General features: G+C 32.6%; 4 protein-coding genes across 5 annotated transcripts; 1 reads left to right on the plus strand and 3 right to left on the minus strand.

Moving 5' to 3' along the window:
- Window positions 1-264: 264 nt before the first annotated feature.
- On the minus strand, window positions 265-2,833 carry LOC107422832 (DNA repair protein XRCC4). The gene is made up of 5 exons (XM_016032340.4): window positions 2,647-2,833; window positions 2,424-2,566; window positions 1,576-1,704; window positions 1,034-1,156; window positions 265-656 (listed from the first exon to the last, which is right to left on the minus strand). Exons 1-5 carry the CDS (start codon window positions 2,780-2,782, stop codon window positions 417-419), a joined length of 771 nt encoding a protein of 256 aa, XP_015887826.3. The 5' UTR covers window positions 2,783-2,833; the 3' UTR covers window positions 265-416.
- A 7,374-nt stretch (window positions 2,834-10,207) lies between these two features.
- On the minus strand, window positions 10,208-14,560 carry LOC107422826 (protein WVD2-like 3). 2 transcript variants are annotated; one of them, XM_048478226.2, is made up of 7 exons: window positions 14,380-14,560; window positions 11,928-12,492; window positions 11,646-11,734; window positions 11,439-11,526; window positions 11,249-11,320; window positions 10,938-11,048; window positions 10,208-10,746 (listed from the first exon to the last, which is right to left on the minus strand). In XM_048478226.2, exons 2-7 carry the CDS (start codon window positions 12,486-12,488, stop codon window positions 10,444-10,446), a joined length of 1,224 nt encoding a protein of 407 aa, XP_048334183.2. In that variant the 5' UTR covers window positions 12,489-12,492; window positions 14,380-14,560; the 3' UTR covers window positions 10,208-10,443. The 2 variants fall into 2 exon arrangements, with proteins under 2 accessions (XP_048334183.2, XP_060672018.1); XM_060816035.1 differs by lacking the exon at window positions 14,380-14,560 and adding an exon at window positions 12,710-12,891.
- Window positions 14,561-18,270: 3,710 nt separating this feature from the next.
- LOC107422838 (uncharacterized protein At2g34160) lies at window positions 18,271-19,943 on the plus strand. Its single transcript, XM_016032348.4, has 5 exons — window positions 18,271-18,607; window positions 18,758-18,806; window positions 19,193-19,255; window positions 19,364-19,431; window positions 19,557-19,943. Exons 1-5 carry the CDS (start codon window positions 18,395-18,397, stop codon window positions 19,641-19,643), a joined length of 480 nt encoding a protein of 159 aa, XP_015887834.3. The 5' UTR covers window positions 18,271-18,394; the 3' UTR covers window positions 19,644-19,943.
- Window positions 19,944-20,253: 310 nt separating this feature from the next.
- LOC107422837 (ureidoglycolate hydrolase) lies at window positions 20,254-25,700 on the minus strand. Its single transcript, XM_016032346.4, has 12 exons — window positions 25,427-25,700; window positions 25,185-25,270; window positions 24,344-24,418; window positions 23,660-23,788; window positions 23,347-23,433; window positions 22,916-23,118; window positions 22,730-22,832; window positions 22,161-22,252; window positions 21,937-21,999; window positions 21,342-21,582; window positions 20,962-21,002; window positions 20,254-20,475 (listed from the first exon to the last, which is right to left on the minus strand). The coding sequence occupies exons 1-12, from the start codon at window positions 25,694-25,696 to the stop codon at window positions 20,378-20,380; spliced, it is 1,488 nt and encodes a 495-aa protein (XP_015887832.3). The 5' UTR covers window positions 25,697-25,700; the 3' UTR covers window positions 20,254-20,377.
- Between the last annotated feature and the right edge of the window lie 911 nt (window positions 25,701-26,611).

Genomic DNA, 26,611 nt, shown 5'->3' on the forward strand with positions numbered 1-26,611 from the left:
ACTGGATTCTGACACACTTGTTTCTTATCAAGAATGGCATGAATACTGCTCATCCTTGTTATGGCATTGTGGCTAGCTGCAGGAATGTGTTTGATCAAATTCCAGATTTTTCCATTAAGCATGTTTTTAGAGAATGTAACAAGGTTGCTGACTATTTAGCCAACCTTAGTTACCAATTTGAATTAGGCTTTCATGTTCTTGAGAAAACTCCTAAAGGAGCTGAACTTCTTTTTCTCCTTGATTTCATGGGGAGTTTCTGTTCCCTTGAGGTGTTAATCTAGTTTCGTTTTGTCCGTATATTCATGGAATATTTACAAAGTACAAATTGATTTGAACACTGAAAATATAGAAAAGCCTAAATAAGGAATGATAGGCTTTGGCCTAAACTTACGCAATCTACAGTTGAGAAGTAAACATTACTTCCGTAGCATCTTCTTTCGACCACGAGGCCTACTTGTAGGAATATCTTTTGAAGTGCCTGTGAGATTTTCAGAAGTCTCTTCCTCACTATTCTCGTCATCGCTTCCTCCATCAAAACTTTCAGTTTTATCTGTGGACTCCTCTTCTTTTGGTAATTTCCCAGTAGCATTCTTCTTTTGAAGCTGGTCTCGAAGCTCTCTAAGCTTAGCTTTTTTTGAATTCAAGACTGCAAGGAACTAAAACCGGGAAGGGTAAAGTCATAATGTTCGAAAAATAAAGCAAAAAAAGGAATTTCTAATAGATCTCATAGATGAAAATATTCAAGAAATTAGCTGGCAACATATATAAGCAGAGCACAAAGAACAATGATAGTAATTTGAATCAAAGGGCTCATTCATTAAAAGAGAAAAATGAAAAACAAAATTTTAAACCATGGTCGTTGGAAATTTTTGACCAAACAATTATTTCAAAGTATCCAGCTTTCCCTTTGATGAAACTAAGCATGTGAAAAGAAGCCTGAACTATATTAATCCAATCTTCTAACCACTATCTTAAACCAATAATAAAAATAAAAAAATTTAAAAAATGCAAATTAGGATTCCAAAGCACACACCTTTGCATATACTGCAGATTCAAACTCCATCTTCTCATTGGTTAACTTCTCACTCTGTGCTAAACATTTCTCAGATTCCACTTTCAGCCTTTCAAATGATTGAGTTTTCCTCACAACTTCTTCCTATTTAAAAAGATACAGGCATACTTCAGTATGAGAGAAATAAACACAGGTGATAATGCTCAATTGCAGTTCTAATACTCATGCATGATATATGGCCAAAAAACAAAAGATTTTAGCTAAAATCAATTTTTTTCAAGAATTTTTACCACTTCTTACTATCTCACAAGGTTCATCAGAAAAATACGTCCCTACTTCTATTTTAATTATACCAGCTCAAGAAAGCCCATCTGGATGGTGGACATTTCAAATAAGATTTTCCTTTCTGCAAGAAACCGTAATCAATATTGAACATTTATCGTTGACACATGGTTGTTAAAATAGTTGTTGCTTAACAAACAGAAGAGTAAATTCCATATAGTGAATTTGACTGTTATTGCATATGAATCCAGAGCAATACGAGAAAACCATGATGCACATACACTTAGCCTTATGTTTGCGTCCATGAGAAAGTCCATTATATCCGCTGTAGTTTTCTTACTATTAGGTGATGGTTGACATTTCCATCGCCATTCCAGCTTGGTCCCTTCCTTCTCAAAAGTCCATGATAACTGCAATTTACAAAACAAGAAAACAGATAACAATTACTTAACCCATCGACGCAAGGAAACTGCATTAACATCTACTTTTACTAAATTTACAGATTACAACAAAATTAACATAGTTACCATTAACAGTTTTCATTATTGCTTCAGCAGCACAAGCAGTCGCATTTTTAGTTATTTCCATTAATAAGTTTTCTCCACTCCATTGTTACATCTCCAAAGTATGTTGTTTAGAGACATGTATCATACACACCAAGTCCATGAAAATTAGAAATAAAAAATGCAGCTAAAATTTTGTGATGTTTCATCCAGTTTCTGGGTTGTATATACTTTTGTTTCTTAAAGAATATATATATATATATATATATATATTATATATAGATAGATTTCAATTTATTAAATGCATAACTAGTAAACAGTGTGCTCAATATCCTAGATTGCAAAGCATTTACAGAGATTCACACAATGATCAGACAAATAAAATAAAACTTCAGGATGTAGCCAATCAGGCCCAATAAGCAACGTCCTTTATTAAAATCAAAAATCCATAACACCTAATTTGAAAAGGACCAACAATTTTCCTAAATCGAAAAAGTATTCAATAATTTCATTACTGAGGCAACCAAAAAATAAATTAAAAAAAATAGAATGGGTTATAATTCATATTTCATTTTGCGTTTTCCAATTTAAAAAAATAAAAACAAAAGCAATTAAAAAATACAAACTCTTTTATGGCCGTCACCAGCATCAGCAAAGCCGTAGACGGAACCGGGCTGCTGAAACCCTAAGTACCTTTCGGCCAACGCCACGTACTCCGGCACCGGCTGGTCCCATTGAACTGCTCGGTCCTTCACTTGCTCCTCCGATGCTGGGAAAAAAAAAAATCGACATTATTAACAAAACTAAAATATTTAAATATTTATTCATTCAGGAAAAAAGAAAAAGAACCTTGGCAGATCCAAGCGTGATGGCCATCAGTTATTGAGAGGTCGAAATGGGAGTGGAACCAAGTCCCTTTGACAAAGATGGGTTCGGCGGCGCCTTTTGGTTGGAGCTTCAAGCATGTGTGCCTTGTGTCCTCCATTGTCGTCGTCTCAGCTTCTTTGACAAGCTACTGCAGAGTCGCAGAGTTGTTTTGGGAATTCAATTTTAAACCTTTTATATTTATGAGGGACCCACTTATGCAATACGTGTACAGACTTCCCGCCCACTCAGATTTCTATGTGTTTTAAACGAGGGATTGAAAATTCATTATACAGTTCTACTTGACTTCTGTATGGTAGAAATTTATGTTTTTGTTTTTAAAGTGTTTTAGTAGCCCAGAATGTCATTTGCATTTGAGCCCAGCCCAACATGGCAGTAGCCTCTAACAGTTGGTTTTTATTTTTAATTTTTAATATATATATTTAACAGTTGATGTTATTATCACAATTATCAATACATTCTTCTTCTTCCTTTTTTTTTTTTTTTTATTATTCACAAAAAGTGTGAAATCGTATGATAATTATGATGTTAGAATACGATGTTGACAACATTGCTCGTTCTTTGGCATTGGATCTTATTCAAATTCTTCACTTGTAAATGATGATAATTGTTTAGGGGAAAAAAAAAAAAGTCCAATTTTTAATTTTCAAATTCTAGAAAGAGTACAAGTAAAAGAACTCCAATTAATTCTTTTTGCATATATTTTAATTATGAGGGAAACAATTTCCATTACAAAAGTGAAACCCACGTGCTTGACATTGTAATATAATAATATTAAGCTACCCATCAAAGCCTCACCTCCATAAAAAAAAAATTCATAGACCTCTCTGATTTTAACTTGTAGCTACCCCTTGAATGAAAATTGATTAAAAACATTATTATAAGGTTAATTAAATGGTGAGATGGCTAACAAACTACTCCATATATAGTAAATCGTACCCACAACAAGAAAAAAATAATTAACAAAAAAGAAAAAAAGAAGCCCCTTTGCCTTTTTGAAGAATTAAAGTTTCTAAGATTCTAGTACAATGCTTAATCTAACTTGCCCCTCAACTATATACACATTCATATCTTTAACCAAGAAAAGAAAAAGAAAAACATATACATATGTTTTAACATATGCATGTATTATGTATATATGTACATCTAAAGGAGATTCTGGGGGCTAAAACAAACTTTGTGTTTGCCAAAAAATTGTGATAGTGATTCCCCAAACAAAATCTCTCTTTCACTCATTTAAAATAGACTTTCCCAAGCAATTTTTTTTTTTTTTTAATTTGCTGTTTGAACACTTTATAGAATTTTACAAAATGGTCAAGTCTTAAAAAAAGTACTGAAAAAGTATTTTGGGCACAACCAATATATACTTGTTGAGAATGGAATTTCCAAATTGGCTTTATCGAGCATGGGAATCAATATATACTTGTTGAGAATGGAATTTCCAAATTGGCTTTATCGAGCATGGGAATTACTTTTCTGTGCTACATACTCAAGTTGTCTCTCTTCTCTTTTGACTCCCCTGGGGATCACAAAGTACATTAATATTTGTTTTTGTTTCCCAATTGAAATTTCAGAATCCCCATTGTTTGATGTCACTTGCATGATATAAATATATATTGTACGGATTTTAATTATAGTTTCTCCAAAATCAATGAAAAGGCTTAAAGCAAGATTTGTCATGCTGTTTTTAAATTTTCAGTGACTTAATTTAATTTGCTTTTTGGATATTTGGTTTTTGGTAGCTCTGCTATACTTTGTTTTACTGTTCTCTGCAGAATACAATAATGGAGATGATAACCATGTGTTTGCTGTTATGCGAATTGCAACAAATGCCGGTTCATTAATCATGGCAGAATCGTCTGATACACACTGATCATTATGGTCAAGTACAGTTAGAAAAGATGCATTATTTTTCTGGATCGATGCCTAATGATTTTGTAATGACAGAGTAATAATGCAGTTTGCATGGGAAATTTCTTGGTATACCAACAAAATGCAATTTGAAAAATTAGAGGCTGGACCAATGGGGTTACAATATTGCCCAGGTTAGTCATTGTTATCAATTTTGGAGAGTTCTCAAATATTTCTAATTATTTTTGGTCCGTTGGTAAAACCATGTGATGATACAAATCACAAACAACCTAAAATAAAAGCTGCTGTCCATTTTGAAAATTTCAACACAATATGCATATGCTGATGTCACAACAATCTGGACCTCTTTTATCAGTTTTTAATTATTTTAAAAATGAGATTCAAAAATGTATTAATGATTTATTAGATCCATGTATAGTTTTAATAGTTTATTATAGCTGGTGGCTATTTTACATGCAGATAACTAATGCATTTTTAAATTATAAAACTAATAAAGGAGATTTTGATGGTTTGCCATGGAATGGTATTAACTCAACTACTCCGTCTGTATGTCAACGGTCTAGGAATATGCATTTATGGATCAGGCAACAACCTTTAATTCCGGTGGCTAGGGAGGTTAGGATAATATAAGAGAAGACCTTGTCAGACCAACAATAAGTGCATACTTTTATTTTTTGCATCCCAACTTTCAAGAAATGGAACAATCAAATGAATATGTTGGGATATATGATCATCTTGTGAGTCTGGTATAACATGTATATGTGCCTCTTGCAGAGGCTTTAAATGTATCCACATGGGATGGAATATGGGGACCAAAAGGTAGTAAATAGTTGGGGGGCATAGGTTTTGAAAATAAGATATGTATAGAAGACTCCAAAAAAAAAAAAAAATGGAGTTTAGGTTTTTCATGCACAACTGAGGAGCCCTGGATCTGACCCACATGGTTTTAAAAAGTAAGGAAATGGGGTAAGACTAAGGAGATGGGTTATGATGGCAGTCTTAAGGGGTGAAAAAGGAGTAAATTCAAAGCTAAACTTTGATGGGTACTCTTCAAGAATATCTATATCTCTGTCTGTCTCTCTCCACCTCTCATGCAAAACAGATAAAGTGAAAGGCATTCCCTTGGCTTATATTCTTTGCAACTCTCCACAAGCAAAGCTAATTTGGCAAAAATTCAACAGCGAAAAGATGGAAAATATAACTTTGTTTTTTAGTTGTTTTTCCTTTCCAGTCATATTTTCACACCATCCCATCTCGGTTTTTCAACGAATTTGTTAAAAAAACATAAGCAAAAAGAAAGGGAATGCAGACTTGGTATGCAATTTGAAAACCTCAACTCCAAAAGATTTTTCAGACCATTTCCACAGAGTAGTATCCATGTGGTTAATTTTTGCCCTCATTTGTGCTACGCGCATTGTAGATTCTCACTTGTAGATATTACCATTCTTTCTAAAGACGTTATAACTATTACAGTTATTTTTCTCAGCAACCTGCATGATGACGATCACTCTTTTTCCTACCATAACAACCAAGGTATTAAATGTAGCACTAAATACTTTACCAATTTCTTTCAAAATAAGCTACAGTTCAAATGTTTCAACAATCCTACATATTACCATTCTTTCAAATGTTCTAACTACCCTTGAATTCTCATATTATCCAAATCTTTTGAATTAATTCAGTTTTAATCTTCAAAGACTTAAAGATAGAGCTTAAAAACCCACATGTAAGTAATCCTCATTGGCACAGATAAATGGTTGAAAGGAATTGGCTCAAAACTTGGACATGAGATATATATATACCTATATATCATGATGAAATTGTCTCCTTAGTTTCCTATTTTGGGTGCAAACTAGTGGATGAAAAGCATATATAGTTATGGTGATTATGAGAAAATTAGTGAAGAGAAAGAAGTGGAATACTTACATGTTCAAGAACAACTTGGATTTGGTCAAATAGTAGATTGAGATTCGGAGTTGGAGTTTCTTTAAAGTTGGGGGGAATGAAGCCTGGTCCGAGATCATTCTGATGAAGAAGTCCTATGCTTCAATGGAATGGTCTCGAACCAGACAGCATTCCCCTCAACTATTCATGAGGTCATGAAGAAAAGAGAGAGACAAAGAGAGAGAGAGCGAGAGAGAGAGAGAGAGAGAGAAAATGAAAAACTGTTTGATTCTGATTTGGCCATGCAATGACTTTCATGGGCCCTTATATACGTGAGGTTTGGGGGGTGTAGAAGACTGTCGCTTGTGGGACAGGGGATATGGTAGTGCCACTTTCCACGGCTTCTCTGTCTTGCTTGCTTTTCACACGGTGTTGGAAAACATATATATATATATATAAACTAAAAATGTTAGGCTTTGTTTGGTGTACTAAGTCTTAGTCTAGGGAAAACAAAGACGAAAAAACAAAAAACCCGTTTTTTTCCTTACCTAATATTGGCTTGCTGAGAGTGAAAGAAACCGAGAAATTTGGTCTTCTTAGTCTGCATGTTAATTAGAACCAAAATTTCTGATTCTACATTGTACGCAGAATCAACTTGTTTTTGGCATCACTACCACGTATTGTTTCTTACTAGATTAAGGAAATAGATTGGAAATGAAATGTCAAAGGGTTTGAAAAAATTAACAAAGTTTGGTGGAGAAAATCAATGACAATGTGTCAATTTTAATTAATATAGGTTCAAATAAAGGAAGGATTTGGAGCAGTTTTTAGGTCAAAGCAAGAGCTTTTTTTAAAGCATATATTTAAAGACTAGCAATAGCTATCTTCTACCAGCCTGCCCATTTCTTACTATCCCATGTCTTATTAATTATCCAATGGGGACAGATTGGACTATATTTATGCATCTTATCAATAAATAAAAAATAAAAAAAATCATCATCAGTTTTCTTCTCTTTCTTACACAAACATTGTAATCCATGAACTACTTTAACTATGACTTAATCTGAAGCAGTTGGAGCAGTTTAGTGTATGATTTTCAAGTGCCCTGAAATGGGTTTTTTGCAAGAGTGTCTCTTTTGCTTTGTACTTGGTGAAAAAAAAGGGGAGGGTGATTTGTGGGTTAGCCTTCATTGATGAAGGACCAATGTGATACCAAACTTAAATGGAAAGAAACACAGGTTGGCCTGTTAAAGCCTGAAACAGAGCTAAGAAAGAAAAAAGAGACAAAGATTAAGGGTGGAAACTAAACAAAAGCATCCAAAAAGAGAAAAAAAGCTCACTAGTTGATGCTACTTTGCAAGTGGAAAAAATTTCTATCCTCAAAACTTAATGATTTTGTTAGAGTACATATTGTTTTGAATCTATGTTCATTCGTCAAATTAGTCCAAGTATATGTGCAGTTTTGTATGATAAATTTGATGAAATTATTTGTGCATGTAACATAAAATTGAATAAGCTGTAAGTAAAACAGTTTTTATAAGATTACATATGTATATATATATATATATATATAAATTATTTGTGCATGTAACATAAAATTTAATAAGCTGTAAGTGAAATAGTTTTTGTAAGATTTTATATATATATATATATATATATTGTTTACATAAGGTGTGTATTAGGGGAGATAAAATGAAATTTAATAAGCTGTAAGTAAAACAGTTTTTGTAAGATTACATATATATATATATATAAATTATTTGTGCATGTAACGTAAAATTTAATACGCTGTAAGTAAAATAGTTTTTGTAAGATTTTATATATATATATATATATATATTGCTTACATAAGGTGTGTATTAGGGGAGGTAAAATGAAATTGACCCAAATAATTACTATGTTGTGTAGTGAAAAGTGAGAAAATATGGGATATGTAATAATCACACTCACACAATACACATGCAGAGGACTAAGAGGCAATTTTGAGGTACCAAGGACAAGAATCAAAATAATTAGGAAACAAGAGGAACACTTTCTTTTTGTTTTTCCTGCAGAAGTACTTTTGTCAGTTCTTCCGCATGGCATGGAAGATTTGTTTATCAACATTTCGATCTGCCACTGCAAGCAAATTCCAGCACAGACTGTGTACAAAGCGATGGAAGATGTCATGAAGAAGATCATCCTATGGTGCTAAACATTTTTCTTTTTGTCTTTTTTCTTCTGCTGCATTCTACCATCTAATTGTGAAAGCAAATTGCAAACTGAGCTCAGTTGCAATGCAATCCATTTCTTACAAAAAGGGGAATACCAAAAAAAAAAAAAAAAGAAAAAGAAATAAACTCTGACTAAAAAATAAAAAATAAAAAATTGAGATTATTATCGAGAAAATAATAGCTTTGTATGTTCCCAAAGAGATTTTTTTTTTTTTTTTAATTTTTAGTGGAAGGACAAAAGGTTATAGCTTTCATTAAAACTTAAGAAATTGTATCTTCAAAAGCCAAATTGTGTATTAGATACTGTTATTACTCATCAATCATCACAGCACCAAGCATCTCAGAGTCAGAGTTTAAACAATAATTTAAGGGATATTTTAATTTTTTAGAAAAACAAAGAAGAATTTATGTGAATCCACCACATAAAAAATGATTTTTTTTTCCCTTTCTTTTCTTTGTCTTCATCAAATCTCAATCATTTACCAAACAAGTTATGAATTTGTAGTCGCAGTTGAAGGTAGCATGACGAATAGTTATATATTGGGTAGAAGATCTCTAGATGCATTTTTTGATTGTTTTATTATTATTATTATTATTAAATTTTTTTTATTTTATTTTTTTCTTTGGTAGATGGCTTAGAAGGAAAAGGGGTGCAAAAGGAAACTAAATAATAATATTTTTGTTTTGTTTTTTTGCAATAAAACAAAACAATATTAAACGTACGCAACCAATGAATGAATAAGGTTCAGCCACTACACATATTGGATTCTGAATAGAACATTGATTTTCGAGACGCCGATTCTATAGAATATGAGATATGAGAAGTCAAAATATGTTAATCAATAAGATTAAAAAAAAATGAAGTAATCAAAATTTTGTAGAGCATGAAACTTGAAATAGAGCAAAAACAAATTTAAAGCAACCGTCCTTTTGACTACCATTTTTGCTTCCACATATGGGGCATGGACCTGCTCAAAAAGTCATCTTTTGCTGATTTAATTGGAAAAAACACTTCAACAAATGGGTGCTTGCTTTACTATCTATGGGTATCTTTTTCTTTTGCTTTAAAGTGATTTTTAATAATGAAGCATTACCATAAAACTAAACAAAAACAATAATTTCCATCCCATCAAAGCATAATCTCCACCAAAACAAAGCACAAACTACATGGGTCCCTCGGGCCATAACTTTTTAATCTCTACAATTATAGCTAGAGAATGAGTATACATCACTTCTCACACACTACCAAGCAATACTCGCCGGTGGAGGTATAAAATCTTTACTGAAAACAAAATACTGTAATAATTTTTTTGAAAAGTTATGTCTTGCAGATTTATGCAGGTAAAGAAACAGAATCCACTTGTAGAATTTCCACTTTCAATTATAAGATGAAGATTGCCACAAGTCTTAAGACTTTATGCCTCATTTTTTAAAACTTGTAGAAAAACAGAAAGTTGGAAGAAAAAAGAGATTATGATCTCAACCAATAATGGTTAGATTATCAAAGAAAAAGAGAACAAAGTACACACAGCCTGTTTTCCACAAACTAGGCAAAGAAAAAAGAAATTGTAATGCTTTGTATATATAATTATATAAACAGATAAATTACAGAAAATTTACACATATATTACACACAACATTTGCAATGAGTCACTGCTAATTAAATTAAAGTGCACATCCTTTAGAGACACTCGCAAGAAAATGAGAGAAGTGAAGTGCTCTTCTCCTCTTATAAATTAGGGGAGGAAAAAAACAAAAACAAAAAAAGAAAACAAAAAACTCACCAGAGAACTTAAGACTGGACAACGATCTTCACATTCCCTTGTTCAGTTATGTTGGCTGGAATCCCCTTCATCTCACTTGCTTGTTTGGGCTCATCGTCAAACTTGCAAACAGAGTTAACATTATGGACATTGTTCTGCTCCTTTGTGTTCAAGGAACCAATGGTAGAAGCTTCTTCTTTGTAAACAATCAAGCTATGACGATTTCCACGAGCACAAGTTCCTTTCACTTTGGCTCCTTCGGATAATTTGACCGTATCACTGCAGCTCTTCCTTCGGCCAAGCTTTGGAGACTTTGCCCGAGTTGGCGGTGGCTGTTATCCCAGTAAGAGGTCAAAACACTTAAATTGTCATGTACCCACTTGTTACAATAAACCTCTTCCTAGCTCTGTCTACAATTTAATATCAGTTTTTCGTACATTTGAGAATCTGTAGTTCATGGTGCATCTCAAAGTTCTATACTGCTAGAACAAAGCAATAGAACATGGTAAAATGTTTAGCAAACCTTTTTGAGTTCAATCTTAGGTGGAGGTCCCTCATGGTAGAAGCTTGGCATTGGGTTCGCCTTGAATGTTAAACTCTTTCTCAATAGCTTTATAGCTACCTCCTTCTCTTCCTAAAATTTCATGATTGATGAAATGGGACAAAGGCAGGGAAATTATATTAGAAGGGTGTACCTCAACCAAACTAATATAATATATTATAAAAAAATGCAACATATGTAAGGGAAAATGATATATTCAAGATCATGTGTGTGTAGGAAGAGACAAAAAAGCTAACTGTTATAGTTAAGAAACACTTGGTAAAGTATCAAACCTTGGTCCTTGCTTCACTTTGAGTTTTCTCAGCCTCCAGTGCTTGTTGTTTCTCCTCCAATTTAGAATAAAACTAAAATGTGATCACAAATAGGCACATTCATTATGGCTCGAAACAGTCTTGTCATAGATAATACCAAGAACTAGCACATAAAATAAATACCACAATCAAAATCAACAAAAGGTACTACCTCCTTCCTTTTTTCTGCACGTTCAGTGCATCTAAACACTGGAGCTGATGCAGAAGTTGCCCTGGCTTTCCTTACAGAGACTGCTGTTCTATGTGTGGTCAAGGAATAAAATTTATCTTGAAAAAGATAGAATGCAGACAATAGAAGAATAAGAAAAGTATAAAAGGAAAATTAATTATGTTTAGACTGCAACATTTAGGAGGATACGAGGAAGCAACAGAACAAGAATCTTCCTCATCAGGACGCTTCTTATTATCAGGTTGCAAAGGCCTCCTTGGTACCAAAGGTGGTGTTGGCTTCACATACAATTATAACCAAATATGGATTTCATCAACAATTTTACAACTTCGACAAGAATGAATTGAATTGAGGAAAAAGACAAATACAAGGAAAGAAACATTTTTCAGCCTTTGTGAGAAAAGATTCTAGGAGGGAAAATTTATTACTATATATCAAATATTAGATTCTACGCTCAGTTGCAAGCATTACCTGAGTCTTCTTCATGGTACCATAATTCCTTATAGCATTGTTAATGTTTGAAGCTTTATTCACACCACTACTGGCATCAGGTACAGCAACAATGGGGCGTGTTCCTGATGAAGCACGCCTTTCGGTTGCTAGGGCAAATGGCTGTGGAACAGTATGTTTTGTTCTAGCAGTTGCAGAAGCAGGTTTTGTTACAAGATTCACAGCTAATCGCGACTTAGTTTGATCTTTTGTTTTCCCTAAATCCTGATGAACCTTCTCCACTGGCAGTGCAACCCCTGATTCAGAATTTGCTGCAGTCTTCTTCTCATTAGATTTCTCATTATGACACAGCTCAGATATGCTTTCTGTAGTACATTCTTTCACCACCACATATTCCTTTACTTTAGTGCTCTCTTCCAAATTTTGGAGTTCATGCTCGCCATTAATATTCTCAAATGACTCTGAAATAGAATTACCATTGGGAATTGCTTCAAGATCTGAGTCATGCGAATCGCCTTTTGAATAAACAATGACACAATCTGACTCTTTGTCCATGCAAATATCTGTGACTTCTATACCCATAGCACTGCAAGACAAAAACCAGTGTATCACAATCACATCAACTAACAGACATATTCAGGGGGCTAAAAACCATACTAATACCATTTTCATTATATAAGTTAATCAATAAATATAGACAAAATTCTTTTTCCTTCATAAAATCCAAAAATCCAACCAGGAAACCATCCTTATTGAAAATTTTGATTGAAGACTATGGGGTTGTGAGCAACAAATTGTCTTACCGCTTCAATTGCTACTGAAAAGGATATGAATCTACATGGTAGATATATGCTTCATGATGGTTATAAAACTTGGTTTTATTGTCTCATTGAGAAAAATATGATGGGAAAAACAATTAGAGTTTTATTTAAAATTTGAATAAAGTATCACAAACATCTACAAATCATAACATAGATTGGACAAGGTGCCAGTTCTATGACATTGGTAGGTGCTAACAATCCCTATAACTGGACAGCCATGTCATGGTGAACCAAGAATTTTTGCCCTGCAGTTGTAAATTTCATCATATTAACCAGGGAGCATGCTGCCATCATTCAATAATCAATTTTTTCACACTAACATTCCAATTTGAGACTTATAAAAGGAATTACTTGCCAATGTCCATCACTGAAAGAAAATAAATATCGATGGCACTGTGGAGAAATATTTTCAGAGTTACTAGAAAATAATAGTTCTTGCGCAAACAATTTATCAGAGAGGAGAAAAAAAATGATTTAAAAAATAAATAAATGAAAGGAAACACAATTAAATTATCCATAATACCTTTGGGAAGTATAAAAAAGATATGCTAATTATTGATGAGGGAACAAAAAAGCAAGCAGCAGAATCATTTGCTTCCCTAACAACCAGAGATGCCGGAGCAAACAAAAGAAAGAATAATAAAAGAATAGGAATTGGGGGGTGCTAAAAAGTAATGGATGCCAAAATCCATAATTACGATGATGAGCCCAACTAAACAATGGAAAAACGATGCCCACAAAGCAAAGGAAAGAAGGAGCACTAAACCAAGATTAAATGCAACAATGACCAATTGGAGGAATGCGTTATACGATTCAACACAGAAACCATCTGCCAAAGGCTTTATTGCCCAGTGGTACAGCGTGCTTGCAAATTTCCAAGGTGTTACAACTACTGGGTTCAGACCCAAGCATATAAGGAAGAGGAAGCTAATCAATCTTCTATCGTAACGAGAAACTCTACTGGTTAAAATAGCAAGGAGCTTCACCAAAATCATAATGGGTCCCCAAAAAAAAAGAAAAAAACAATGTAAGCTAGAAGATAAACCGCTCTAGAATCTAGATGCATGTGAGTGCAAATATACATTTCATACGAATTTGATTTTTAAGATAAGCAAGAACAGCTTCTCATTCAATAATCTGAACAGCCTCCAAAAACGAGCATAATTTAAGCAATGCTATTCAGAAAAAGTCATTTGAAAAATCAGACATTTCTAATTCCTTGATTTCCCACATATAATCAGATTCAGACAAGCACATACGCATAACATGAGGAAATTGTAAAGTAGAAGAAGTTGCTTTTGCTCTGTCTGACTCCAGACAATGAAAAAAATAAAAATTCTTCAAAACATAAAAAAAATAAAAAAATAAAAAATTTCCCACATTTTCTATCCTACATTTCTCAGCACCCAAACAAAGCCTTTTTGTTTCTGTTCCAATCTAAACACTTAAAAACAAAAAACGAAACCAATTCACATTAAAAACAAATACAGAGACAGATCAAGCAAAAAAACAGAACCGTACAAAATGGATGTTAGAAATTAAGAGCTACAATCATGCATGCAAGAAGATGAAGAATCAACCAGGAAATGGAACAAAAAAAAAAAAAAGCAGCGAAAGGAAGAAGACGATGGCAAATGTGGTAAATAACTCACAGTTTCAGTCCGATCTGTGAAAGAATGGAGGCTTTTCTCCTTCTTTTTTTTTTTTAAATTTTTTTTTTTTTCACTCCGTGAGAGAGTGTGTGAGTGTCTTTTATTGTGTTTTGGGTTTTTCTCAGCCTCTTCTGCACATTTTTTCTTTTGCCTTATCGAGCTGTTATGTCGGTCTCTGTGTGTGTACGTGTTTCTGTTACTTTGTTTTTATATTCGCGTTGTGTCGTCGGCGCTAACGCCGTTTCTTAACGCCCTTGATTAGTTTTTATAATCTCGAATTTAATATTTTAATTATATATTAATTAATCATTGATGTAAATTACAATTAAAAACGAAAAAGAAAAAGAATTCTTGTCTTATCTTTTAAAAAAAGTGAAAGGAATTTTGATAAATATTTGCAATTCCAATATGAAATTTATTATAATGGATTAATTTAGTTTGAATTTAAATTAGAAAAAGTAAAACCAAAGAAAAGGTGTACAAGAAATATGTCAAACTCACATTAATTTTTTTGTGTCATATCATCATCTAATAAGCCACCAAAACTAATCACTTTTTTTTTTTTTTAAATTTTGATTTTGGTTTTTATCAAATGACAAGACTTGATTAGTTCTGTTAATGCAATTATATTCTAACCTTTTTAGTTTTTTTCCATTGTTTGATTTTCTAAAAAAAGGTACTAGCTCATTGTTTATGAGATAATTTCTCTCCAATATCGTTTTTTAATTAACATTCTCTTTCTCACACATTGAATTTTGTTTTTCATAAATTAATATATGCAAAAAAAAAAATATTGCTTTAAAATATTATAATCCTACTTTTGTCATGAGTTTTAAATTTGTTCTAAAAAATTAATAATTCTTATAAACAAAAACATTTTCAATTTTGATTATTAAGTATGGTAAAAGAAATTCTGAAAAATATAAAATCCATGACTTATCATTATCTTATACAATATTGGAAAAAGGCTATGGTATACAAAGGAAAAACTTATGGTAAAAGAAAAACTTGCATTCTACTACTAGTATAAAAATTGATCTAATTTTTAAATGCCCATTTTATTTTATATCCTATACTATCCTTCTAAGCATCATGGATTTTCATGTTCACCTTTTAAAATATTTGAAGTGCTTGTAAACTAAGCAAATCAATTAGATTAGAAGAAATGGTCCAACATGGCATTCAAAAATATAAAAAAATAATAATAAAATACTTTTCGCGTGAGATAATTTTATATGATAATAATAAAACGTGCCGTTTAGACGTCTAAAACTGGCTAGTCAGTTGTCATCTTGTCGAGAAGACGTTCATACCGTAACCGAAAAGCAATAAAAGAGAGAAGACGTTCCATTCAAATTATTGCCTTTTAGGCCCCATCTTGATTATTCCTTCTTAACCCTTTTGATAATGTCTTAACACCCTATAATTTAATTTAAAACCAACACCCTCCTTTTCCATCAACTTTCCCAACTTTGCCCTTTTTCTTTTCCTAATCCTCAAATTTACTACCTAACTCCTCATGGACCAATCAACTTGTTAGTCTTTGATAAAATATATGTTCCTAGCCTTTTAGTGGTCAAAGACAATTTGGACATCTTTATGTTTAGTTAGATGTACATATTTTACAATTTTAAATAAATTATTCTTTAACATGATTTAAGAGTAATTTTCCAACTGGTATAATGCTCAAATCATGCTCATTAGAAAACAAAAATAGACAAATAATATTGTTTCTTCTACAAATAATTCAAAAAAAATATTTAAATTTAGCTATATATATTAAAAAAAATAATAGAAAAAAGTAGCAGATTTGTTTATGCATGATCCCATTGTAAGTCAATTTCCAATAATAAGATTTTGGTTATAGGGTCAATTATATGAAAACATAAAAATTATGGTCAAAACTTTGGAGGGTAGATTTGATAATTAGGAGAAAATTTAATGGCAAAAATGGAAAAGGGAAGGTTGCGGAGTAGCTAATGGTGGACACGGTGTAACCGTAGGGAGTGTACTTGTGAGCTGTGATGCTCTATGACTTTGGTTGGATGTGAACTGTGTGTTGGAGTAGGAAGAAGGGTACCATTTAAGGAAAATACAAATGAATATATAAAAATAAATAAAAGAATTAATTCGAAGAATTGATTGGGACCCACAAAACCCTATATCGCGGCCTTGATTGTTCAACAAATGGACGACTGATCTTGGGTCCCACATCCAAGATTGAACATTCCGACGGACATGATTGGCTATCATCATATTCACGTCCCATTGTTGGGGTCCCACAAAAATAAAATAGATCGTAACCCCAAAAAAGCTTATATAATGAGATTTTTGCCTTTTGATGTGTTATCGTGAGCTCTCACCCTATTAAGTCATTGGATAAAAGAGCTAAAAATTGATTTGATGGATGAGATTACGTGACAAAATCACAATGTCTTGTGGACCCTACATTTGCCCGCTTGTGAACTTTTGTTATCTCTTTATTTTGTTAGATGTTTGGTTATAAATTCACACACACACACACACACACCAAAGAGAAAGAGAGAAAAAAAAAAAAAAAAAAAAAAAAAAGAAGGAGATGCTTGGTTATAAATGTTTAGAATGTTATTGGTAATCTAAATTTGGTCTTTAGTTAAAATTGTTTGCAATAATTTGCTTTTTTACATTTTATACTTCCAAAATATCCCTATTTTATAGAAGACCATGAGATGGTGGATGAGAGCGTTTTTTAAATGCTTTAAATGGAACCAAATGTGAATATTTCTTACATTTGTCAATTAATAATTGGAATTTAGAAGTAGACTTAATGGGTGTCACCAAACTGTGTCCTTTTATGTTTTTTTAATGCTTTTTACAATTATGAATTTAATAAAGTGAAGCATATAAGCCTATCATTACCTGTGCATGCCTGCTATTATTTAGAAATTTCCAACTTCTCTAAACTTCTAAATGGGAGATGAATATGTCAAGCAATTTTAAAATTAAAGTAATTTCGTACTAAAGGTATTCAAGGAAATAGTAAGACTCAAAATCCATTCAAACAGCTTGTGACACACAATCTAATAGGGCCACAACCAGCTAGCATACAATAACCGAAAAAAAAAAATACAAAAAGAAAAAGGGTTTATAAGGCTCTTCTAAAGCCCTAATAGACATATAATATATTACTAGTTTTCGACCTTTTTTTTTTTTAAAAATTTCAAATGTATCATGTGGAGCAACTCTTCCCTCCAAGATGAGATTTGTAATGTTGCTTTTTGATCAATAAAGCACTTTTTCTCCCCCCCCCCCCCCCCCCCCCCCAAAAAAAATGTATAATGTGGAGCCGTAGACAACAATAAATTTTATTGAACACCCATTATAAAGTTCTAAAACCTCAATAATATTAAAGATCGAGACTAATTCCATAGATAATTAGCTATTAACGCACAATTTAGCTATACTTTAAAGTTTAAACAATTGTTTTTCCTTTTTTCTTCAATTATTTTTTTTCATGAATTTTAAAATAACTAATTTAGATGAAAAAAAAATAAGTAGATGAAGAAAGAAAACAAAATCATTAAACATACCAGAAGAGCCAAAATTGAAAAAACTTATAGCATTCTTTAAAAATTAAAAAAAGCAAAAGAAGTTAAGCGGTTTCAAAAACAAAGTTCGAAAATTCTTCATAGAAAAAATTCGGAGAAAAAAATTGTTATATGGAATTTTGATAGTTTATAATCACAAAAAGAATCATCCATATATAGAATCAGCCTCGATATAAAAGATGGTTGAGATTAGATTGATTTTGGACCGTAGGATATGATTCTAGTTGGGCTGAGACAACTTGCATAACCATACCGTTACAAGAGTCTAACCGCCAATATCCATCATCCAATCGCAAACCGACACGTAGTAAAAGCAATCTTGCATAAGAAGCTCCTTCCCCATTCCACAATCAAGCACTTGTACACAGCTTCTGATCAAAATTTCCCCGCGCATTTCACATAGAGAGAGAGAGAGAGAGAGATCTGCAATGGAGGCTAGCTTGGTTGTTGCAGAGGTTATGGAGGCTAAAGGGGGAGCTCAGAACAAGATCAACGAAGAGAAGCTCGCTGTTGCTGTTGTTGGTAATGGCGGTGCGAGCAAGATTGCTTCTGCTGAATCGAAGAAGAAGAAGAAGAACAAGAATCGGATTCACGTCTCCAACACTAAGAAACCGTTCTACTTCTACATCAATCTTGCAAAGGTAACATATGATTATTTTATTTTATTTTATTTTTTTTCACCCTGCTTTCTTGCGCCTCGATTATCTGCTGTTTGGTTGACAAGAATCCGTAGGAAAAGAAAATGAACGAAAAAGAACTTTCTTTAATCTACTGTTATATCTCTGTCGCAGAAATACATCAAGCAGTACAAGAGCGTTGAACTCTCTGCCCTTGGAACCGGTACAATTTCTTGGACTATCTTCTACTTTTTCTTCTTTATAATTTTGCAATCTTTGCTTTTATTCCATGGCCAAAAATTCCTTATTCTTCTGAAAATTTTATCTTTCTGGGAGGATGCGGTTTGATTTTCTCACATTGTTATTTTGGTTAAAATTCCCATAGCCATACAAATATAAGAAAAAAAAATTTCCATGTTATAAAGCTTCTGTAAATTCTCTGTAACAGCACGAACAATTGAATTCATTTTGATACCGAATCTCTGTATTGACGCAAGTGTTGTAATGTGAACTTGGGGTTTTTATCGTTATGTTCTATAACTTGGGATTTACTAGTCAATTGTTATAATACTCGGTAAAATGGCTAACTTTCATAGCTATTTCATACAGCTATTCCTACTGTGATCACAATTTCTGAGTTTCTGAAGCGTGATGGACTGGCAGTCGAAAAGAGTAAGAACACTTCTAGTTTTGTTTACTTTGTAATCAGTTTGTTAAACACCCTGTTTGAATTGTATCTAATGGAATAAAATTATTGATTTTTGGGGAAAAATGGATCAGAGATCAGCATATCAACTGTTAGCTCAAAGGATGACAAGGATGGCCAAATGATTGGGAAGAAGTCTCAGGTTGTTTCCCTTTTTCCTTATTCCTTGATGGGCAATTCACATTTTATTCTCAAACAATTCTTTTTTATTATATTGAATAGCAGTTTGTTTTAATCTGAAAAAAACTCTCTCTCTCTGTTTTTTAGATTGAAATTGCGCTGGAATTAGCTGCAGAAGTGACCAAGACCTCTGTTGAAAAACCATCAGAGAAAGCCGATGTTAACAAAGCATGAATTAAGTGACACTGTAATTTCATTCTGGGAACAAATTTCTGGTTTTTTTCCCTTTTTTTTTTTTTTTTTTTTTCCATCAGTTTAGTTGGACATGAAATATGATTGGTACTAACTGGCTCTGTAGGCCAGTTCTGTTAGAGGTTCCAGTAGCATAATCAAGTAATATGAGATCCATTAAAGGAACTCTTGTGGGCATTGAAATGCTGTTGTCCCATATAGCATGTACTGCACATATAATAGAATGTTCCATATATCCTGTTTTACACATATAATAGAAAGCTTACCTACCTTTTATCTCTCTCTCTCTCTCTCTCTCTCTCTCTTTACGATTAAGCAAGAACATTATATATATATATTAAGCAAGAACATTATATATATATATATATCCAATTTTGACTTGCAAACAAGCTACAGAATGTTGGCCACAGTAAATAAGATGGACAAAAGTTGCATGCTTTTAAAATGAGATGGAGAAGTGAAAAGGATGCCTATTTAAACTCTACATTGAGAACACTAGAAGTTAGTGACAGTGAAATAGGCAATTCAACCACTTTGCATAAGAAGCTGCCCAGTTTGTGGTTGAGACTAATTTATCTATGTTGTTTCCATCTTCCAAAAGAACAGTAGATTTCTTTTATGTACTGAATCAAATATCCTTTATTCTCAAAGTATCCTTACACAAAGCCACTATGGCACAAAGGTTAAGTTATATCTAGTTATGTACAAGAAATGCATCATTCCAGTGACAACTTTGCAAGGGTAAGGGCTAATACCTTGACCCCATTAGACATGTTATCAATTGAGGCATATTCTTCGGGCTTATGGCTGTAACCTGCAAAATTAAACGGATAAGTATCATGGATTGGAATATATTTGGTTTGCCTTGATGACTATTTATGTAAAAGTGTTTGGATTTGCTTTTAAAGGAGCAAATGGATTATTTTTCTACGTGCATAGATATTCCAAATGATGTTCTCAAAGGAGTGTTTTTTTTTTTTTTTTTTTTTTTTTTTTTTTTTATTATCAGACATCTGTTCTCTTTTAATCTATTCCGCATTTGCATACAAATAGTTATGCTGGAGCATGAAAAAGGATGTATACTATCAGCTGACATGTTACATAATAACTGACTTCGAGATTATTAGGTGATGGAAATGATTTTAACTTCTATAAAATTCTCAATTAGTTGAAACGTATTAAAGCGGAAGCACCATGTAAATTGAAAAAGTAAATAACATATTTATATTGTTAATTGTACAAAAATCAAAGGACATATTTAGATTGTTAATTGTACAAAAAATCAAAGGGAGATCATTACCTTTGTAGCATGGAATGAAGATCATACCCATTGGAGATACTCTGCAAGGATGTGAAAAAGACATGGTCAAGCTTCCTTAATTAGTTAATCACTTTACAATTCATTACTTAACATCCTAGTTCCCAAGAAGCCCTTAGGACGCAGAGAGACAGCAGAACATGGGAGGAATATTCTAACAAAATAACAGCTATAATATGTTACAGCACACACATAAGATATATAGATGCAAAAACCTATACATTTGGGAAAGATACATGGGCAAAAAACTGTTCTGTATTAAGGGTGAGAACTCTAGCACCTGTACTGAGATATACACATTAATTTTTGCAAAACAATCCATGACAGATGCAAAAGCTTTTCTCTCAGTCCCTTTCTCTTACCTGGCCATAAACAGTGAATCATGGTATGCTCGGCTAATCATCAATTTATGTGAAAGATTAAGCTCTTTTGATGCAGCTTCCATTGCCTCAACTATTGACTTATCAGAGAGTGCAGGTGGATCCTGATTTATGATTTTAAACTCTGTTAGACTGACCCGACGTTTTTTGGCTATCGCATTTGCAGATTGACGAATTTTCTCAATTATTATGTTTCTTCTCTGTTCATCAATGTCTCTTGTGTCTGCAAAACAAAATATGTTATCACTATATAGCAATTAGCATGTATGAAATAAGATACCAAATTATCCGTTAAGTGTATTGCATTTGTCTTGATATAAATAGTGGAATCCACTTTTTAACAACTTTATTTTTCATGTTGATGGTTAACAACTTAACATGACACACAATATTGGTTCTAGAATGCAACAAAGTTTCGCAGAGACAACATTTTTGGGATGACATACCATTGTGTAACTAAAATTATTAACCTCAGTATCCCAAACAAAAAATAGAACAACCATGAGAACATTCTCAGACGTCTAGGTTTAAACTGTATGTATGTTTGTCCTGAAAAAGCTATTCACTTAAAGCATACCAATTTCAAGATGTGATTTGCTTGGGATGCTGTTGATTGCTCCAGGATGAAGCTCCAGAATTCCTTTAGGAAAAGAAATTGTCAATTCATAACAGAGGTCAATATATAATCAAATAGCCAAGACAGGGAAAATACTTGAACTACCAGATAGAGAACATGGAAGATAGTCTAAGAGCTAAGCAATAGTAGGCCTGTGCTCAACTATAAAGTAAAACACAACTTACCAACTGTACCAACGCTATCAATGGAACCAGACTCTAATACATGTCTTTCAACGGCTAGTGATAATTCTGCAGCTGCCAGTCCAGCATCATTTCTGTTTCATTCATGCAAGAGTAGGTCTTGTTGATTAACTCAGCAAGCATAATAATAGGTGACTTAAAAAGATCTACTTCAAGAAAGCTTTATTTTTATGCGGTTTCCTTAGAAAGCTTTAGAACTTCGATATCAGGAAACAGAATACAATCAATAAAGCACATTAAACTTGACAGTATTCCCCAAAATCTTTACTTTTATGCTCGCTATTAATATCTGATAAAGCTTGAAATTTAGAGAAAGGAAACAAAAAAACTGCATGTTCTTCAAAGTAAAAATAAGATCCTAAAGGAATCCTTAAAGAGAGAATAAAATTTGAAAAGTTACTGTAAATATAAAATTCTCACCACAAAACCGGGATAAAGTTAGTCAGCATTGACAAAATCATAATAGCAAAAGCAAATTTCAAATATATATAGGCAATGAAGATGGTTCAGTTGATATACTGCTTTTAAGCCCACACAAAAGAAATGTTCACCTATTTGGCATTAAGACAGCACCAGCATGGCCTCCATTGCCTTCAAATTCAACTTTTATACTTGCTGGTGCTGCAATGGCGGTTACTACTCCAATTGGTATACCTAGATCAAGAAACATAAAGTGTTAGATTCACACGGAATACTGTGTGCCTAAGGCTAGAAAAAGAATCAGAAAAAAGTTCAACCTTCCTCCTCCAAAATGGGACCCTGCTCGATGTGCAATTCCACAAAAGCAGAGTAACTTCCTTTCTTTAAAAATACACTAGATAAGTCATCAGTATCTTTAGCATAGCCAGCAGATCTTGCAGCATCGAAAAATGATATATTTTGGCCATCTACTGTTCTCTTCAGAGCTTTTGCAAGTGCATCACCCCCTGCCAATAAGCGGCTGCACATTTATAATAAGACATGAGAAGCCTTAAAATAGAGAATAGATTTACATAATCAATACACCTTAATACGTGTGGTAGAAGTTAGTTATTAACAGTTTAAAAAACGTTAAAATTACAGAAGAAAAAGAAGTAGTTATTCAAGAATTTAAGAAGAAGCTAATTGGAAAATCATTAATACCAACAGTTACTGAGTGATGAAATTGAAAGCGCATAGTGGTCCTAACCTTCCCAGGCAGCTAATTCCAAATCTTGTAGGTTCTTCTGAGGTGAATAAGATGACTTCCAGCGACCTTTTAGGTTTGAATCCGGACCTGTTCAAGATTTTAAGATAGAATATTGAATGTATGCCATTGAATAACAATGAATAGATATATCGTTTTTATATATGTTGAATGTGTTCCTCATAAAGATAAAGAGAGAATATTCTAGTGTCAAATGAAAATGCTAAGTGTCCAAGCATGTCGACATAGCAAGATTTTCATTGTAATTCCTAAAGTTTAAGACCAGGCACAAATAACAGTTAGGAAAGTTTCAAACCTTTTTAGAGTGTTAATGGCTTCTATAGCACCTAAAACACCGACAACTCCATCATACTTTCCGGAGTATGGTATGGCATCAATGTGAGAACCTGTTGCAACTGCAGGAAGCTCTGGTTCAGAGCCTTCCCTGCATAGAGTTAAACAAGAAAGGGCTTGTTGAAATGACACGTGATAAAGAACTATGATATGAATAACCATGTAACCCATCTTTATGGAGCAGAGGTCCTCCCAAAAGAGCACGTTGCAAATTAAATCATATATTTTAAAAGAAAACAGAGCCAAAATTCAACCACCTTCCAAGAATTTTCAATTTTTCACACCACTAGCAAAGACAATAAATTTTCACAAAAGCAAACATAAAAAAGAACATCAAAAACTAACAGAATTCTTCATCCATTCTGTTGTCGTCTACTGGTTATCAAGTTAAACAAGTTAAAGGGAATTTTTCATTATCAATAAGCAGAAAACTATACAGATCAGTATTTTAACCATCAAATTAACACAGTAACCGGGTAACAAGCATAAGAGTATAGATTAATATTGTAAAATAGTCCTCTAGCCAACCACTAGCAGTAGGAGATTCCCAGAGTTCAATTAAAACAACTAAAAAAGTCTAAATTCAGTCCTTGGGTAGAATTCCAAAATAGCTGTGATTGCAGTTCAACTAATACATTAAACTCACCATCGCCCAAATATGTTGCCCACAGCATCTTCTCTGACAGATAAACCAGAGAGTCCCATCAAGTTTTTAATGAACCTGCAATTAAACATTCAAAAACCTTTATCAAGCCAGAGCTAAAAACTAATACCAATAAGCATCCTGTCTGTGTCAAAACAAGTTAACATAAGGTTGTGATGTTCTTATCATCATCAAAGCTTCGTGTCAAAATTTTCAAAGTGCAGGAATCAATCAAGCTAAACTCCCATATGTTTACATAATCCTAATTCTCTACCACAGACAGCAATGTGATACAATCACAAGTAGAAAGCCAAATGAACCATCTGCACATACAAAGCGTGATATTTAATAGTTACTATCCCAATAAGTGGAATCAATTACATCGAATTAGTATAGGATTCAAAGGTCTGCATTCCATTTTCAAATGGAATTACCCAAGTATTTTATTTTTTAAAAATGGCCCTGCACAGAATGATGATGACGTTACACCTAAAATAAGTTCGACACTATATTATATTTTCAATGCCTAAATTCGTCCTAGCATTTCTAAACAACTAGGCAATCAACCAGAAAACAAAACTAAAACTTTTGTAGTGGTAGAGTTTCCAATCAAAATTCAGAATAAAAATATATAACTTGTTGTGTCTCACTTTTTCCATATTCGGTCCAATAATGAATTTAGGTAAAACGAGGCTATCTATCTATCTTTACACTAAGTATATCCTCATCAAATACTTCACTAGAATCATGGCATAAAAAGACTTCGTTTTTTCAAATAGCTAACTCCATGAAGTTGGTATTAAGGTTTAAAAACTTAATTTTGAGTTGAGAATGATTTACATACCTGCGCGCCAATACATCCTTCTCAGTGTAGAGAATCCTGGTAACTGAAGGGGCAGGAGTATCCGAGAAAGTCGAGAGTTCATCAATCTAGAAACCAAAATTTAGCAAAATTACCTCATATATAAATCATAAAAAACACTAAAAAAGAAACCCTGAAATAAAAAAAGAATAAGCTACCAATATAACCCATAACAGTGAAAATCTGACCCTCAATAGTGTTAAAACAAGATTTGGTGAAACTACCTGTTTCTGCAAATTTTGAGCATCAACGGATAGTGAGGAAACGCTATAAGAATTAGATTCATGAATTGGGTATCCTGAAAACTCCTCCATTGTTTTGGTAATTGGGTCTTGTCCATTTTGAGCAAAGGTTGGAGTAAAAGAGCATAGGAAGAGCAGAAGAAGCGCAAAATGAAAGAATCTCAGAGACATATTTGGCTGGGTTTTGCAATAAGCTCTATTTTGGTACCTACCATTTACTTCATCACCTAACATACTCATGGAATTGCACATATGCCTAGCTGCGCCTAATCATATTAATATTCGATTATTTACAGGTAATTGGTAAGTGCGACTCTGACACTGTGTTTTGTCTTGTAGTTGTAAAATCCACTAATTGGCAATTGTTAACTCACTAATAATTATATATACATAAATTTAACCCAAAAAAAAAAAAAACATAAATGTATACAAAATTCAAAATATTATAATAAATTGAAGTGATTAAAAATTATATAATAATAATAATAATAAATTGAAATCTGGCACTCTGGGCCTTGTTGGTCTTTTTCTTTCTTTTTTTGTTTTTTTTTTTTTTTTTGGGGCTATAAAATTTGAAATTCATTACTTATACGTTTATTACATTTTTTTTTAAAGAAAAAAAGTCAAGTAATTTTTTTTTTTTAAAGAAAACACATTAAACTTAGGCGTTTATTTATGCCCCAGTTTATAACCAAAAAATTAAAATAAATAAATAAAAAATACACCAAGTTAAAATTATTATAAAAAGCCTTTACCCAAAAAGAAGTCCAATTATAATTGTAAGCAATATTAGGAAATAGTTCATTTCACCTAATTATTTTTATGAGAAACTCTTTAATTTTAATAATTAACATTATAAGTCAATGTTTTAAAATTTGATAAATATTTAGCGAATTTTTTTGTGGAATACAAAGTGAACACTTATAGTGTTATTCGAAACAGGATTATAATATAAGAGTATTTAGTGCTACAGATAATTTCATAATCCATGAACCTGGATATAATTGGACTGAATACTTGCCTCGTTTTTTGAACTTCATGCTAACTCCATCAGATAAAGATCGGTTTTTTGCTTTCTGTGAGCTAAAACAATACAAGATAAAGCCGTAGGATATATTAATCCTGACAAATAAAAAAAAAATGAACAAAATTTAATTAACAATGATA

The sequence above is a fragment of the Ziziphus jujuba genome, chromosome 3, assembly GCF_031755915.1.
Source record: "Ziziphus jujuba cultivar Dongzao chromosome 3, ASM3175591v1".
NCBI classification, from domain to species: domain Eukaryota; kingdom Viridiplantae; phylum Streptophyta; class Magnoliopsida; order Rosales; family Rhamnaceae; genus Ziziphus; species Ziziphus jujuba.